Here is a 13,316-nt window from a genome sequence, read left to right as displayed (position 1 = left end):
AGTTTAGAACTAGAGGGCATAGGTTTAGGGTGAGAGGGGAAAGATATAAAAGAGACCTAAGGGGCAACGTTTTTGCAAAGAGGATGGTTCGTGTGTGAAATGTGCTGCCAGAGGAAGTGGTGGAGGCTGGTACAACTACAGCATTTAAAAGGCATCTGGATGGGTATATGAATAGGAAGGGATTAGAGGGATATGGGCCAGGTGCTGGAAAATGGAACTAGATTAGGTTAGGATATCTGGTCGGCATGGATGAGTTGGACCGAAGAGTTTGTTTCCCTGCTGTACATCTGACTCTCCTAAATCAAATCCAACTGAGGGGCAATCACAACTGTAATCCCTTTTGAATTTGCCTTTAAATTTAACCAGGACTGCTGAAATACACGTTTTTCCTGTCTGGAAGCATTTTGTGAAATCTCACTTCAGTTTTTAGAGCTAATTCTTAGTAAATCAGCAATCCCCCTGAAGGTTGATGTAGGATAGTGAAAATGCAGGCAGATTCAGTGCAGCATGAAACGGGTATAGAACAGAGTTTTCTAAACAAAAATAAATCTTCACTCTGTACCTAACTATACTGAAGTTGACCAGGAGCTATTTAATATCAGTTTCAGATGGGTAAAGATCTTTGATCTATTCAATCCATCTGTCTTGAGTAATTTGCTTGGGGTGTTGCAAATAATCTTCGATCTCAAGTGTTGATAACAAACTATCTCTTTGGAAATCATTAATGTTTCTTATTCTGCCATTCATGCTGATAATCTTTCATACGCTCCCTCCCTGTTAGTAAAATAATAGTTCCTCTGCATTTTTTTGATTGGTTTTAATTTCTGAGCTACTATTGCAAATGATTCCTCCAGAAATCTATCAATTACTTCTCCGAAACAGCAGTCTGACATGCATTATTTTGTCTTTATAGAAGATCCTGACAGTAAGTTGGAGTCAATACAGTCATCTGGAGGAATTTTGGGGAGGCTTAGGGGTAAGGCATTTGTAAAATGAAGGCAGAATTATTGTCCAGAATGTATCCTGTCTGTAATATTAAAAAATCACAATTTAATCCATTAAGCTATGACAACATTGATTTTTAATCTGCCCAAATTAATTTATTGATAAGACAATTAAATGTACACATTCCAATGCTTAATTGCACTGTGACAATTTATTTGATAATACTGAAGTGATTCTGACTTTAAATAATCAACAAAGGATTACAGATCAATGACAATGTTTTAAGGAATGTTGGACAGTAGACAATCGATCTGAAATTCGTTTTGTATTTTGCATAGAATGAGAAAATCATAATGCATTTCCTTTGACAGGAAAAAGCAGCCGAGGACTAAACTTGGGGAACTTCTTTGCAAGCCACAGAGGTTACAGTCGAAAAGGCTTTGACAGATTAAGTACGGAAGGAAGTGATCAAGAAAAAGATGATGAGGAGGGCACTGACTCAGAAACAGAAGAATATTCAGCACCACCAATTGCAGCAACCACCTCATCCTCCTGAAATATGCTAATACCAATTTGCTCTGATAATGACGACAATATATTGAGTTCCATTTTGTTTCCTTACAAGCAGATGTATTCAGGATGTGTATTTGATAGTAACTGTACTCATCTGTTTTGGTTATATGACATGTACATTTTATTTATTTGTGGAGTTTCATATCATGCTTTTGCTACCATATCTAAACAATCATGTTGATCTTATTGTCGGGACCAATTATTATCTGAATGCTAAAGCAAATTGTACTGCTTTGGGCCATAAAGAATATTTTTAATTGTTACTGCCTTACCTTGCTGTAACTGTAAACCTGTATTGGTGAGTCAGTCACTTCTTTCTCCGCTTCAGCTGTAGCACTTGGCTACTGTCCTGTCTGGCACTTTAGTTTGATAATTCCAGTGTGTAAGTAACATTGTGCCTTCTCTATCAAGCATCCTTCGTCTGCAGTCCAATTATGTTACAAAGCAAAGTAAGGCTGCTCCTTTTTGTCTTAGTTTCTCTCTAAAACACTCAGACCTGATTATTAAACAGCAAATTGTACATACAGAGAAAAGGATTCTGTATTTACAGTGAAAATCATTTTTGATGTATTCAAAGTAAATGTCGAAGACTTAAATTTTGGGGATATTGCAAATTGTTATATGGTTAGAACACTATTTTCGGTCGCTGAATGTAATTTGTGTAATAAAGTGTTCGCAAGCATTATTCATTTATAAGGCATCATTCATGTGGGTCTCAGGCAATTTCTAGGTTAGAGCTAGTTTTGTGTTTATGTACAGGGTTGGAATGTTATTGGCAAAGCAAGTGTTTAACCTATTTCTAATTGCCTTTGTATTCAAAAAGGTAGTTCTTTCAATGAATAGCTTGTTAGGGAGATAGATAAAAGCCAACCACATTGCTTTGGATCTAGGGTCACAAATAAACTAGGCCAGATAAGTGTTCCCTTCCCTGAAAGACATTATTAGAAAAAATCCAGCTATTTCAGCAATCTGGTAATTTCATAGTCACTTTACTGATACAAGCATTTTATTGGGACTTAATTAATTGAAAGAAAATTCCCCACCTGTCTTAGGCATTCAGGCCTCTGGATTCCTCAAGACAGCTATGACCAGCATACACACAGGAAAATTTGTAAATGCTTTTGAGGAGATTGTAATCCACTTTAGTGGAGACCAGCATTTCACGTTAGAAAGGATCAACAAGACACACAAATGATTAGGAGGAGTAAATAACACTTGAAAGTCTGGAAAAAAGGCACATTTTGTTGAAACTTTTTGCCTTGCACTCATCAGGACAATCTGCAAGAATACCAATTCAAGAGCCCTTATTGTGCTAATTGACAGTTAACTGTGCCAAGCTTGTTTAAATTTTAAACCAGGCAGATGGTGCATTACTCTGGAAAATAAACAGGCGAATGATTCACCTATTTTGTTGAGATGAAACAAGAACAGTGCGTGTACGTATTCTGTGTCTGCAAAGAACAGGGCCTTGCCTATCCATATATGTAGCTTCTGGTACGCACAAGTGATGAGGCATTGAGGGGAGGACTGACAATCCTAAATTGAATTGTTCATCAGGATTATCCTTGCATATTCAGGACTATCCAACAAGTGTTGTCAAAATGCATATTCACATCTAATGTTGGACACTTTGCTTGTAAGTTTGCAAACATAGGCTTTGGGTTAAGTCAGTACAATGCTTATCATAAACAGAAGGACATGCTGCTTGAGTCAACCTATCACTCTTTCAGTGCTGCTATGATGCCAAGTGTGGAGGCACTACTTCCCAAAAACTAGGAGATCATATCAAATGGCAGTTCACAACAAAGATTGGCAGGCAAAGCTACAATGGAACAACAATGAGGAGATGGTTCTGGTACATGAGAGTTACATTTCTTCAAGGGTGAAAGATAGGGCAACTAAAGCCAGGGCTTGCTTGAAGAGAGATGAAGATGAAGTAGAAATGGGGTAGCCATGACAAATGTTGGACTGTTGCTATAAACAAGAGCCAGTTTTAACAGAGCTCTTTAATTTCTCTTCTAAACTTTTTAGCAGGAATGCAAAAAGAATAGAGGAAACTATCATTTAATAAAGTGGAATTCACAGGTGGCCTATCAGCATATAGGTAGTAAAGGGAGGGATGGCACAGATTATGGGAGCAAAAAAAAGGATCTACATATTCCATGCTGTCGGGAATCTAATCTAAAAAAACACATGGCTTGGCAGTGATAACGCTGGGTATTTTGTGTTTGTCTTTAGCGAGGAAGATTTATTGTCAGAGCTATTGTGAAACCAGAATAATTGAGCAATTCAGTTAAAAATTGGTAGAGGAAATATTAGAATGGCTGGCTGTGATTAAGGCTGATTAGTCAGGAGGACAGAATGAAATCAATATAAAAATGCTGAGAGAGGTAATGGTAGAATGTGACCAAATATTCCAGTCTTCGTTAGATATGAACTGAAGATGACTGAAAATTCACAATTATACTGCAGTTCAAAAAGGTTTGTTCAGTTTATCTTTAGTAGGATAGCTTTCAGAGATGATAATTCATGGCAAAAATAACAATCACTTCAACTAATCTTGTTTAAACGAGTTTTTGATGAGGTAATAGCCTTCATGAGTATTGTGGTCGATGATGGACGTAGAAATGATGTTCAATAAAGTGCCACATAATTAACTTGGCAGCAAAGTTGAAGTCAATGGAATAAAAAGAAAGTGGCAGCATGGATACGAAGTTACTCAGTGTTAGGAAACAGTGTAATGGTAAACAGTTAATTTTCAGGACTGGAGGAAACTACATAGTGGAACCAAATGTCAGTGTGAGCTGATGTGTGTTAATAACAGACTTTAATGAGTAGGGCATAATTTCAAAGTTTGCATTTGACAAACAGCTTGAGAGCATCATGAACTGGACATAGGATTGTGGTATTTCAAGAGGACATAGGTTAGTGGAATAGGAAGACCTGCAGCAGGTGAACTTTAGTGCAGAGACGTAAGAAAACGGATGAAGAATGAGAACATTCAATATAAAATAGAAGGAATAATTCTAAAGAAACAGATCTGTGGGGGTACACAACTCTGAAGGTAGCAGGACCAGTTGAGAGTGTTCTCCAAAGGCAGTTTCCTGAGCTTTATAAATAGACATTAAATATAATGGCAAGAAAGATGTGATGAACATTTATAAGGCATTCGTGTGACCCCATTAAAATACTGGTCAGGATTTAGTGCTCAAAGCACAATTGTGGGAGTGATGTATTCAGTGATGTGTCTCCACCTTCAGAAGCGAGAAAGCTAGATGGAATAAGCTGCAGTTAAATAGTTAGCTTGGTGAATCACTGGCTTTGATGCTGAAGTCCTAGCACATCAGAAACTGCAGGCCCATTGAAACTGGCAGCTTTTGGGTGTGATTAAATTGAAAATAGGATCTTCAATAATGGCAAGAAGACACACTATTTTTTTCATGTCTCATAGGATAGGAAGGTTGGAGACAAAGATAGGTGGCTTTCAGTCACCAAATCCTTGTTCCACATTGCTACCCCAGCTTAGGGAAAATGAAGACTCTGCAACCCATCTGGTAGGTCACCCTGGTTTTCAAGTCAGGAAACCAGCTCCTTTTCTCGTCTGTTAAGGACTAGCTGATTTACTGGTGCCGAGTTTGAGATGGTTAACTCATTAGCTTTATAGTCACTCATGGGACATGGGCTGACAGGTCAGATTTTGTTGCTCATTCATTGTTCTCCTTGAGAAAGTGGTGGTGAACTGCCACCTTAAACCACTGCAGTCCATGTGCTATAGGTAGACCAACAATATGCTTAGGAAGGGAATTCCAGGACTTTGATCCAGTGATAGTGATATATTTCCAAGTCAGAACAGTGAGTGAGTCTGTTGGTTACCTGCAGAGGGTGCTGCCCTTGTTCTTCAAGATGGAAGTGGTCATGGGTTTGGTGAATTTCTGCAGTGTATGGAAATAGTACACACTGCAGCTACTGAATGTTCATGTTGGAGGGAGTGGATATGATGCCAGTCAAGCAATCTACTTTCTTCTGGCTGGTGACACACTTTTGGAGTGTTATAGAAGCTGCAGAGCTTAGATGTGATCCATTGGTTGTGGGATCAGTTAGTTTTTGCACAGATATACCATGAACACAGTGAGCCAAATCTTCTGATATGTTTAAACCATTCTGTGGACAGTCCAGAAACACACTATAACAATATCCACTATGATTTGACATTTTTTGATTGTGCAGATAATAGGAGATTCTAACAGGCTGCCTTTATTTGGCCCGCTAGAGGGTTTTATTTGGAGTTCAAAGTATTAATCATACAATTTTCTTGAAACCTACACAAGACAAACACAATAATGTAATTTACAGTTATCTTTGAAGTTTAGTGATTACATTGAATTGCAAATAATTGCTACTGTTTTACATAGAGAAAGACGGGATTCTAATTCTGCAGGCGTAAAGGTAAATTTAGGTCTGAGGAAGATTGGAATTTGGACTAACCCCACAGTGAATTATGGTGCTAGGCAAGTGAACTTTTATTGAATAAAAACAGAAATTGCTAGAGAAACACAGCAGGTCTGTCAGTATCTGTGGTTAGAAAGTAGAGTTAACGTTTTTAGTGCAGTGATGCTTACAGTCAAAGAGCTGTACGGAATGAAAACAACTCAATATGCTGACCAATAAGGGCAAGCTTACCAAATAATGCCTTCACTATCCTGCTGATCTGTGACTCCACTTTCAGGGAACTATGAACCTGTGCTCCAAGGTCTGTTTGTTTGGCAACACATCCCAGGACTTTATCATTAAGTGCATAAGTCTTACCCTGATTTGTCCTACCAAAATGTAGCACCTCACATCTATCTAAAACTCCATCTGTTCAAGGTCCACTGCGGGATAACTTCAAGGTTAGTTTAGAAAGAACATACATTTATGTAGTCCTTTAATCTGGATCCTGAAAGTGCTTTACAGTCACCAAAGTATTTTTGAAATGTAGCTAATAATTGTAAAAAAAAATTCAAATTTGTACAAAGTAGGATCCCAAAAATAAATATCTGTTCATTTTTGTTTTAATTTACTTGTAAAATAAATGGAAACATCTCCTTTCGTATGGCATAACTATCTTTTATTTCCACTTCTGAGGACAGACAGGGCCTCAGTTTGACATTTGAACTAAAGATGCTCTTCTGACAGTATAGCACTCTTTCAGACCTACTTTGAACTGTGGGCCTAGATTAAGCACTGAAGTGAGGCTGAAATGGGTAACATTCAGACTTCAAGGCAAACATTATGTCACTTAGACTTAGTAATAAAGCTCGCAACCTTAGGTATTGGGGATTGTGAGTGAGCACAATAGATTGGAAGTTGAGATATCTGTCCTTAAAAAGGCCATGTTGACCAGAAATTACTTGGGATGGTGATGGTAATTATTTGGATAAAGGCCAGAGATCTTGTACTCAAGCAGGATATGAAACTTGCAGCTTAATAGGACAGACACTACTGGGGGACATAGGCAACCTTTCTAATAAGGAATGCAGGCAAATGGAAGAAATATGTGGGGACATTTTGGAACTGAGTACACACTCCTGTGATGGAAATATGAAACGAAGAATGATTAGTTTGATTTTCGGGTATGGTGCATTATTGCATGATGCATTATTAAAGCTAAGTAATTATGTCAAAGTGCCAACTCGTCAATATCATAGGTCTTTTAATGCAGGAAGAATAGTCAAAGTAAGCTAAGTGATCCTTTTGCTCAATTTTATATGATGTGCTGTTTCATTGATTACCCTTGTGTTTTAAGTAACCTCCGCCTGGGTTGTGAAAAACATTGGAGTCAGCTGCTAGCTCCCGAGCATGAATACTCTTTCCTATCGGATTCTACTCTGAAAGACCAAAAAATGTTGGAGCAGAAGTTGACCATTCAGCCGATTGAGTCTGCTCCACTATTCATTGATATCATAGCTCTTCAACTCTACTTTTCTGCCTTTCCCCCACCTTGACTCCCTTACTGGTTACTCAGGGACACGTGTTCAAGGTGTGGGTGGGGAGAAGCTTAAAAGAGATGTGCGAGGCACGTTTTTCACATAAAGGGTGGTGAGTGCTTGGAATGCGCTGCCAGAGGAGGTAGGGAAGGCAGACATAATGGCAGCATTCAAGAAGCACCTGGACAAATAGATGAATAGGAAAGGAATGGGGAGATACGGATCCTGTAAGTGAGGACAGTTTTAGTATGGAAGGGAAAAAATGTGTTAGCACAGGCTTGGAGGGCCGAAGGATCTGTTTCTGTGCTGTACTGTTCTTTGTTCTATGAAGATGAGGACTTCCTTCTCTCCAGTTTGTTAAGCTCCAGAATTTGTGGAAACAGTGGAGGCTGAGTTAATAAATATATTCAAGGCTAAGCTAGACAGATTTTGATCTATAGGAAAACCAAAAGTTGTGGGATTGTACATAAAATTGAAGCTAAAGCCACAATCGGATCATCCATGATCATATTGAAATGGCAGAGCAGCATTGTAGGGCCAAATGGCCGCCTTCAACTCTTATTCCTTATGTTCCAAGGCGGACTTATATTGAATTTTTAAAAATACATTTGTTTGAATTTATTTTGGTCTTTTGACTCATAGATTCTTGTGACACAGGAATAGCAAGCCGAATGAAAACAGCCTATCACTGGTTTTGCAACACAATGAAATTAAAACATTCAATGACTATTAAAATTGCCAAATTGTTCTTAAGCAGACTTTATGAATTACAGGTCTTGGAAACCAAGTTTATAACTTAAACAAAAGTTAGCCATTTTTATTAATAATGTAACTTTGGCAGAACACAGATAAACAACAAAGTTAATATCTGCCTTTTATCAAAATCTCTACTCACACAGAAAGATGGCATTAAGGGATAAATTGAAAAGAATTGCACCTTCCCAGCGCAATTAAGTTTCCAGCAATGGATACCAGGCCTTCATGAAATTCTTGGATAAAGATCTTATTTGAATTCTGAAGTGCCTGAATAATGCTTCAGCAGACTTCTGGAAATATTTATTTATTTCTTACAGACTGGGAGTCAGAACATTCAACTGGTTAGCAAGGATAGATCACATAGAATCCAGAGGGAGCTAACCAATTGGAAACAAAATTGGCTTAAAGACAGGAGACAGAGGGTGGTGGTGGAGGGTTACTTTTCGGATTGGAGGCCTATGACCAACGGTGTGCCATGTAGATCAGTGCTGGATCCACTGCTGTTCGTCATGTATACAAATGGTTTGTATGTGAATATAGGAGGTATGTTTGTAAGTTTGCAGATGACACCAAAATAAGTGGTGTAGTGGGCAGTGAAGAAGATTATAGGGGAAAGTGAAGACTGCCAATGCTAGGGATCAGAGTTGCGAATGTGGTGCTGGAAAAGCACAGCAGGTCAGGAGCTTCCAAGGAGGAGGAGAATCAATGTTTTGGGCATAAGCCCTTCATCGGGAATGAGGCTGGCTGGGTGGGGAGGGGGGGGGGGGGTGAGAGATAAATGGGAGGGGGATGGGGCTAGGGGAAGGTTGCTGGGAATGTGATAGATTGATGAAGGTGAGGGTGAAAATGATAGGTCGGAAAGAAAGGTGGAGGGGGATAGGTGGGAAGAAAGATGGACAGGTCAAGAGGGCAGTGCTGAGTTGGAGGTTTGGGACTGGGATAAGGTGGGGGGGGGGGGGGGTGGGGAATGAGGAAACTGGTGAAATCCGCATTGATCCCGTTTTGGAGAGACTATTCTCTCCACGACTCCCTTGTCAGATCCACGACTCTCCCTCCCCCACTCCCAGCACCTTCTCCTGCCACCACAAGAAGTGCAAAACCTGCGTCCACACCACTCCCCTCACATCCATCCAAGACCCCAAAGGATCCTTCCACATCCGACAGAAATTTACCTGTACTTACACACATCATCTACTGTACCTGATGTGGTCGCCTCTATATCGGGGAGACAGGACACTAACTTGCGGATCATTTCAGAGAACATCTCTGGGTCACCTGCAGCAACCAGCCTTACCGTCCCGTGGCTAAACACCATCAACTCCCCCTCCCACTCCACCAAGGACATGCAGGTCCTGGGCCTCCTCCATCGCCAAACCCGACGCCTGGAGGAAGAACACTTCATCTTCTGCCTTGGGAATCTGCAACCACACAGGATCAATGTGGATTTCACCAGTTGAGGACATTTCCCCTCCCCCTACACTATTCCAGTCTCAAGCCTCCAACACAGCACCACCCTCTTGACCCATCCATCTTCCTTCCCACCAATCCACTCCACCCTCCTCTCCAGCCTATCACTTTCACTCCACCTTCATCCACCTAATACATTCCCAGCTACCTTTCACCCAGCCCCCCCCCCCCCCCCCCCCCCCCCCCCCCCCCTCCCATCCCTCCCATTTATCTCTCAGCTCCCCCAGGCCCACAAACTGCATTCCTGATGAAGAGACTATGCCCAAAACGTCAATTCTCTCGCTCCTTGGATGCTGCCTGACCTGCGGGGCATTTCCAGTACCACACTCTCGAAAAAGATTATTCAGAATACAATGAGATCTTGATTAGATGGGCCAATGGCCTGAGAATTAGCAGCTGGAGTTCAGATAAATGTCGGGTGTTGCATTTTGGAAAGGCAAATCAGGGCAGGACTTATACAGTTAATGGTCGGGCCTTGGGGTGTGTTGTCAAACAAAGGATCCTAGGGATGGAGGTACACAGTTATAGAGTCATAGAGATGTACAGCACAGAAACAGACCTTGCGGTCCAACTCATCCATGCCGACCAGATATCCCAACCCAATCTAGTCACACATGCCATCACCTGGCCCATATCCTTCCATACCCATCCAGATGCCTTTTAAATGTTGCAATCGTACTAGCCTCCACCACTTCCTCTGGCAGTTCTTTGAATATCCCTCCAAATATTTCTTATTCATGTACTTATCAAACTGTGTTTTAAATGTTGTAATTGTACCCACATTCACCATTTCCTCTGAAAGTTCATTCCAATAATGAGGCACTCTGTGTAAAAAAAGACCCTCATGTCTTTTTCAAATCTTACTTCTTTCATCATAAAAATATACCCCCTAGTCTTGAAATCCCCAGTCTCAGGAAAAGGCACCTACCATTCACCTTATCTGTACCCCTCATTATTTTATAAACCTCTCTCAGGTCATCCGTCAATCTCCTATGCTACAGTGAAAGAAGTCCCAACTTATCCAGCCCTTCCTTACAGCACAAACTCTCTGTTTCTGGTAACATCCTAATAAACCTCTTCTGAATCCTCTCCAGCTTAATAATATCCATCATGTAACAGGGAGACCAGAACTGAACACAGTACTCCTGAAGGGCCTCACCAATGTCCTGTACAACTTCAACATAAAGTCCCAACTCCTACAGTCAAAGGTCCGAGCAATGAAAACAAGCGTGCTGAACACCTTCATAACCACCCTATCTATATGTGATGCTAACTTCAAAGAATTATGTACTGGAACCCCTCTCTGTTCTCCAACACTGCCTAAGGCCCTACTTTCAATTGTATACATCTTCTTTTGTTTTATAAAAATGCAATATCTTGCATTCATCCAAATTAAATCTCATTTGCCACTCTTCAGTCTATTGACACAATTGATCAAGATCTCTTTGTAATCTTAGAAAACTTTCTTCGCTATCCACTATACCACCAATCTTTGTGACATCTGCAAAGTTACTAACCATGTTTTCTATATTGTCATTTAAACCATTTATATAAATGACAAATCTTGTGACTGATCCCTGTGGTTCTCTTTTACTCTTTTCAATTGACATTCTTGGTAGTTGGCTGGTTAGCCCCGCTCGTCTCCTGATTGACTAATTCAACAACCAACTGGCTGTCAGCCCTGAGCACTGCTACAACTCAGTGTCAGTTAGCAATTGTTGGTTCATTTACAGATGTCCTGTGTCAATAATTAAATTGCATTAGTTTTCAGGCTAGTTCACAACAGAACCAGCTCTCTTTCTTCTCTTCCCTTTTGAAACAAGTTGCTGTTCAATGTTCAGTTCTTACTTTTAACTCTCAGTTTCAAACTACAAAACTGGGGAAAAAAAGAAAAATGATTGTGTCTATATTATAAGCAACCATTTTGTTTGCTATGTGGCCAAGTTTGCCATTTGCTGCACATCTCCATTATAGCAGGTAATTAAAAAAATTGATAGCTGAAGTAAGTGTCCATAGACCCATTCTCTCATTTAAGAGAGAGGACTGGAAGTGATTTAACCTGAGCACCACCACATCTCAGGCAATGAGCACGTTTGAGAAGGTGGGACATCATGCTTTTTGAGTGTGTTTTTGGATACTGAGCTAAAGCTGTTGTATTTATTCTCAATTAATAAATGTGTGTTTTGGGATTAATAGAATAATATGTTTACTGTGTTTAAACACTTTTGAATTCATTACACATAGTTTGGTTTATTCAATTTTAAATTTTTTTGTTGCATTTTTGTTAAAAGCAAAATCTGCAGCATTATGTGCTTATGTTTAACGAGACCATTTTGTTGAAACCAAATCGAAATATGATCCATCAAGCCTGGCTTCTGACTTGTCCAGTAATAACATCACCTGGGATCATAACAGGGGCGAGTAATCTTTGATGCAAAGTTATGACCTTTAAGGTAATTCAGAAACTAGATCTTTAAAATCAAAGATTTATGAAGGAAACACACTCTTAATAAGATCGAGTCACCCACAGAATCATTACCACAGAGTCATAGAGATGTACAGCATGTACCAACTCGTCCATGCCGACCAGACATTCCAACCTAATCTAGTCCCATTTGCCAGCATCTGGCCCATATCCCTCTCAACCCTTCCTATTCATATACCCATCCAAATGCCTTTTAAATGCTGTAATTGTACCAGCTTCCACCACTCCCTCTGACGGTTCATTCCAGATACGCATCACCCTCTGCTCAAAAACGTTGCCCCTTACGTATCTTTTATATCTTTCCCCTCTCACCCTAAACCTTTAGTTCTGGATTCACCCACCCCAGGGAAAAGACCATCTGAGTTGCTGAGAAATCTGCAGGATCTGACTGGTTCGCATCTACTATTTGCTGTGGTCTATGAGCATTTGACCCACAGTTTGTTTGTTAAATCACATTGATTCTGGACCTAAGTTCTGGGAGGGGATGGAGGATGGGGAAAACTTCTGGCTGGAACAGCTGCTCCTTTTTTTGAGGTATTTTAGGTGCTGGAGGTGATTTCCTTGAATTCCAGGAGCAGCAATTACTTTTTTATATGCTATAGCATTGTTTTGGAACTTTGGTTTTAAAAGGGAGAAGAACAGACAAAGCAAGTACATGGTGAGGACAGTGCAGAAAGAGAGAGAGAGAGAAAAAAAAAATCCTGTAACTGTTTTGTAGAGGAATAAAACAGTGCTATTTTCTGGGTGTGTAGATTGAAAGAAGCAAATATAGCCCTTAGTAGAGTGATATGCTCTTCTTGTCAGATGTTGGAGTTTAGGGAGAGTTACGGGTTACTGAGGATTATATCTGCAATAAATGCCATTGGTTGCAAATCCTATCAGATCGAATGGATCAGTTGGAGAGGCAGGTAGAGGCAATGAGGAATTTACAAGAGCAAGGGGATGTGATGGATGGCAGTTATAGGAAGGGGGGAAAGTCTCAGATACAGTCACACAGATGGGTTAACTCCAGGAAAGGTAAGAGAGGTAGGCAGTTAGTGCAGGGGTCTTCTGTGGCTATCCCCATTTCAAACAAGTATGCTATTTTGGAAAATATAGGGGGTGATGGACACTCAGGGGTATGT

The 13,316-nt window shown here is 40.2% G+C and overlaps 1 protein-coding gene and 1 long non-coding RNA gene across 8 annotated transcripts in view; one reads left to right on the top strand and one right to left on the bottom strand.

The window, feature by feature from the left end:
• Positions 1–2,203, top strand: part of pam (peptidylglycine alpha-amidating monooxygenase) — a 229,302-nt gene extending 227,099 nt beyond the window's left edge. For 5 of the 7 annotated variants that reach the window (XM_043710018.2, XM_043709988.2, XM_043709995.2 and 2 more), the window contains 2 exons: positions 914–976; positions 1,317–2,203. In XM_043710018.2, coding sequence (XP_043565953.2) covers positions 914–976; positions 1,317–1,501 — 248 coding nt within the window. In that variant the 3' untranslated portion in view covers positions 1,502–2,203. The remainder of the gene's footprint in view (positions 1–913; positions 977–1,316) is intronic. The other 2 variants (XM_043710023.2, XM_043710012.2) reach the window with 1 other exon arrangement.
• The window catches only part of LOC148151943 (uncharacterized), a 95,129-nt gene that overhangs the window by 23,458 nt on the left and 58,355 nt on the right, over positions 1–13,316 (bottom strand). The gene's annotated exons all lie outside the window — the stretch shown is intronic.

This window comes from Chiloscyllium plagiosum, unplaced genomic scaffold (genome assembly GCF_037043375.1).
Source record: "Chiloscyllium plagiosum isolate Xiang-an unplaced genomic scaffold, Cpla_swu_hap1 HiC_scaffold_2, whole genome shotgun sequence".
In the NCBI taxonomy this organism is placed as follows: domain Eukaryota; kingdom Metazoa; phylum Chordata; class Chondrichthyes; order Orectolobiformes; family Hemiscylliidae; genus Chiloscyllium; species Chiloscyllium plagiosum.
The sequence above is the reverse complement of the archived record's forward strand: the minus strand, read 5'-3'. Positions and strand labels throughout refer to the sequence as shown.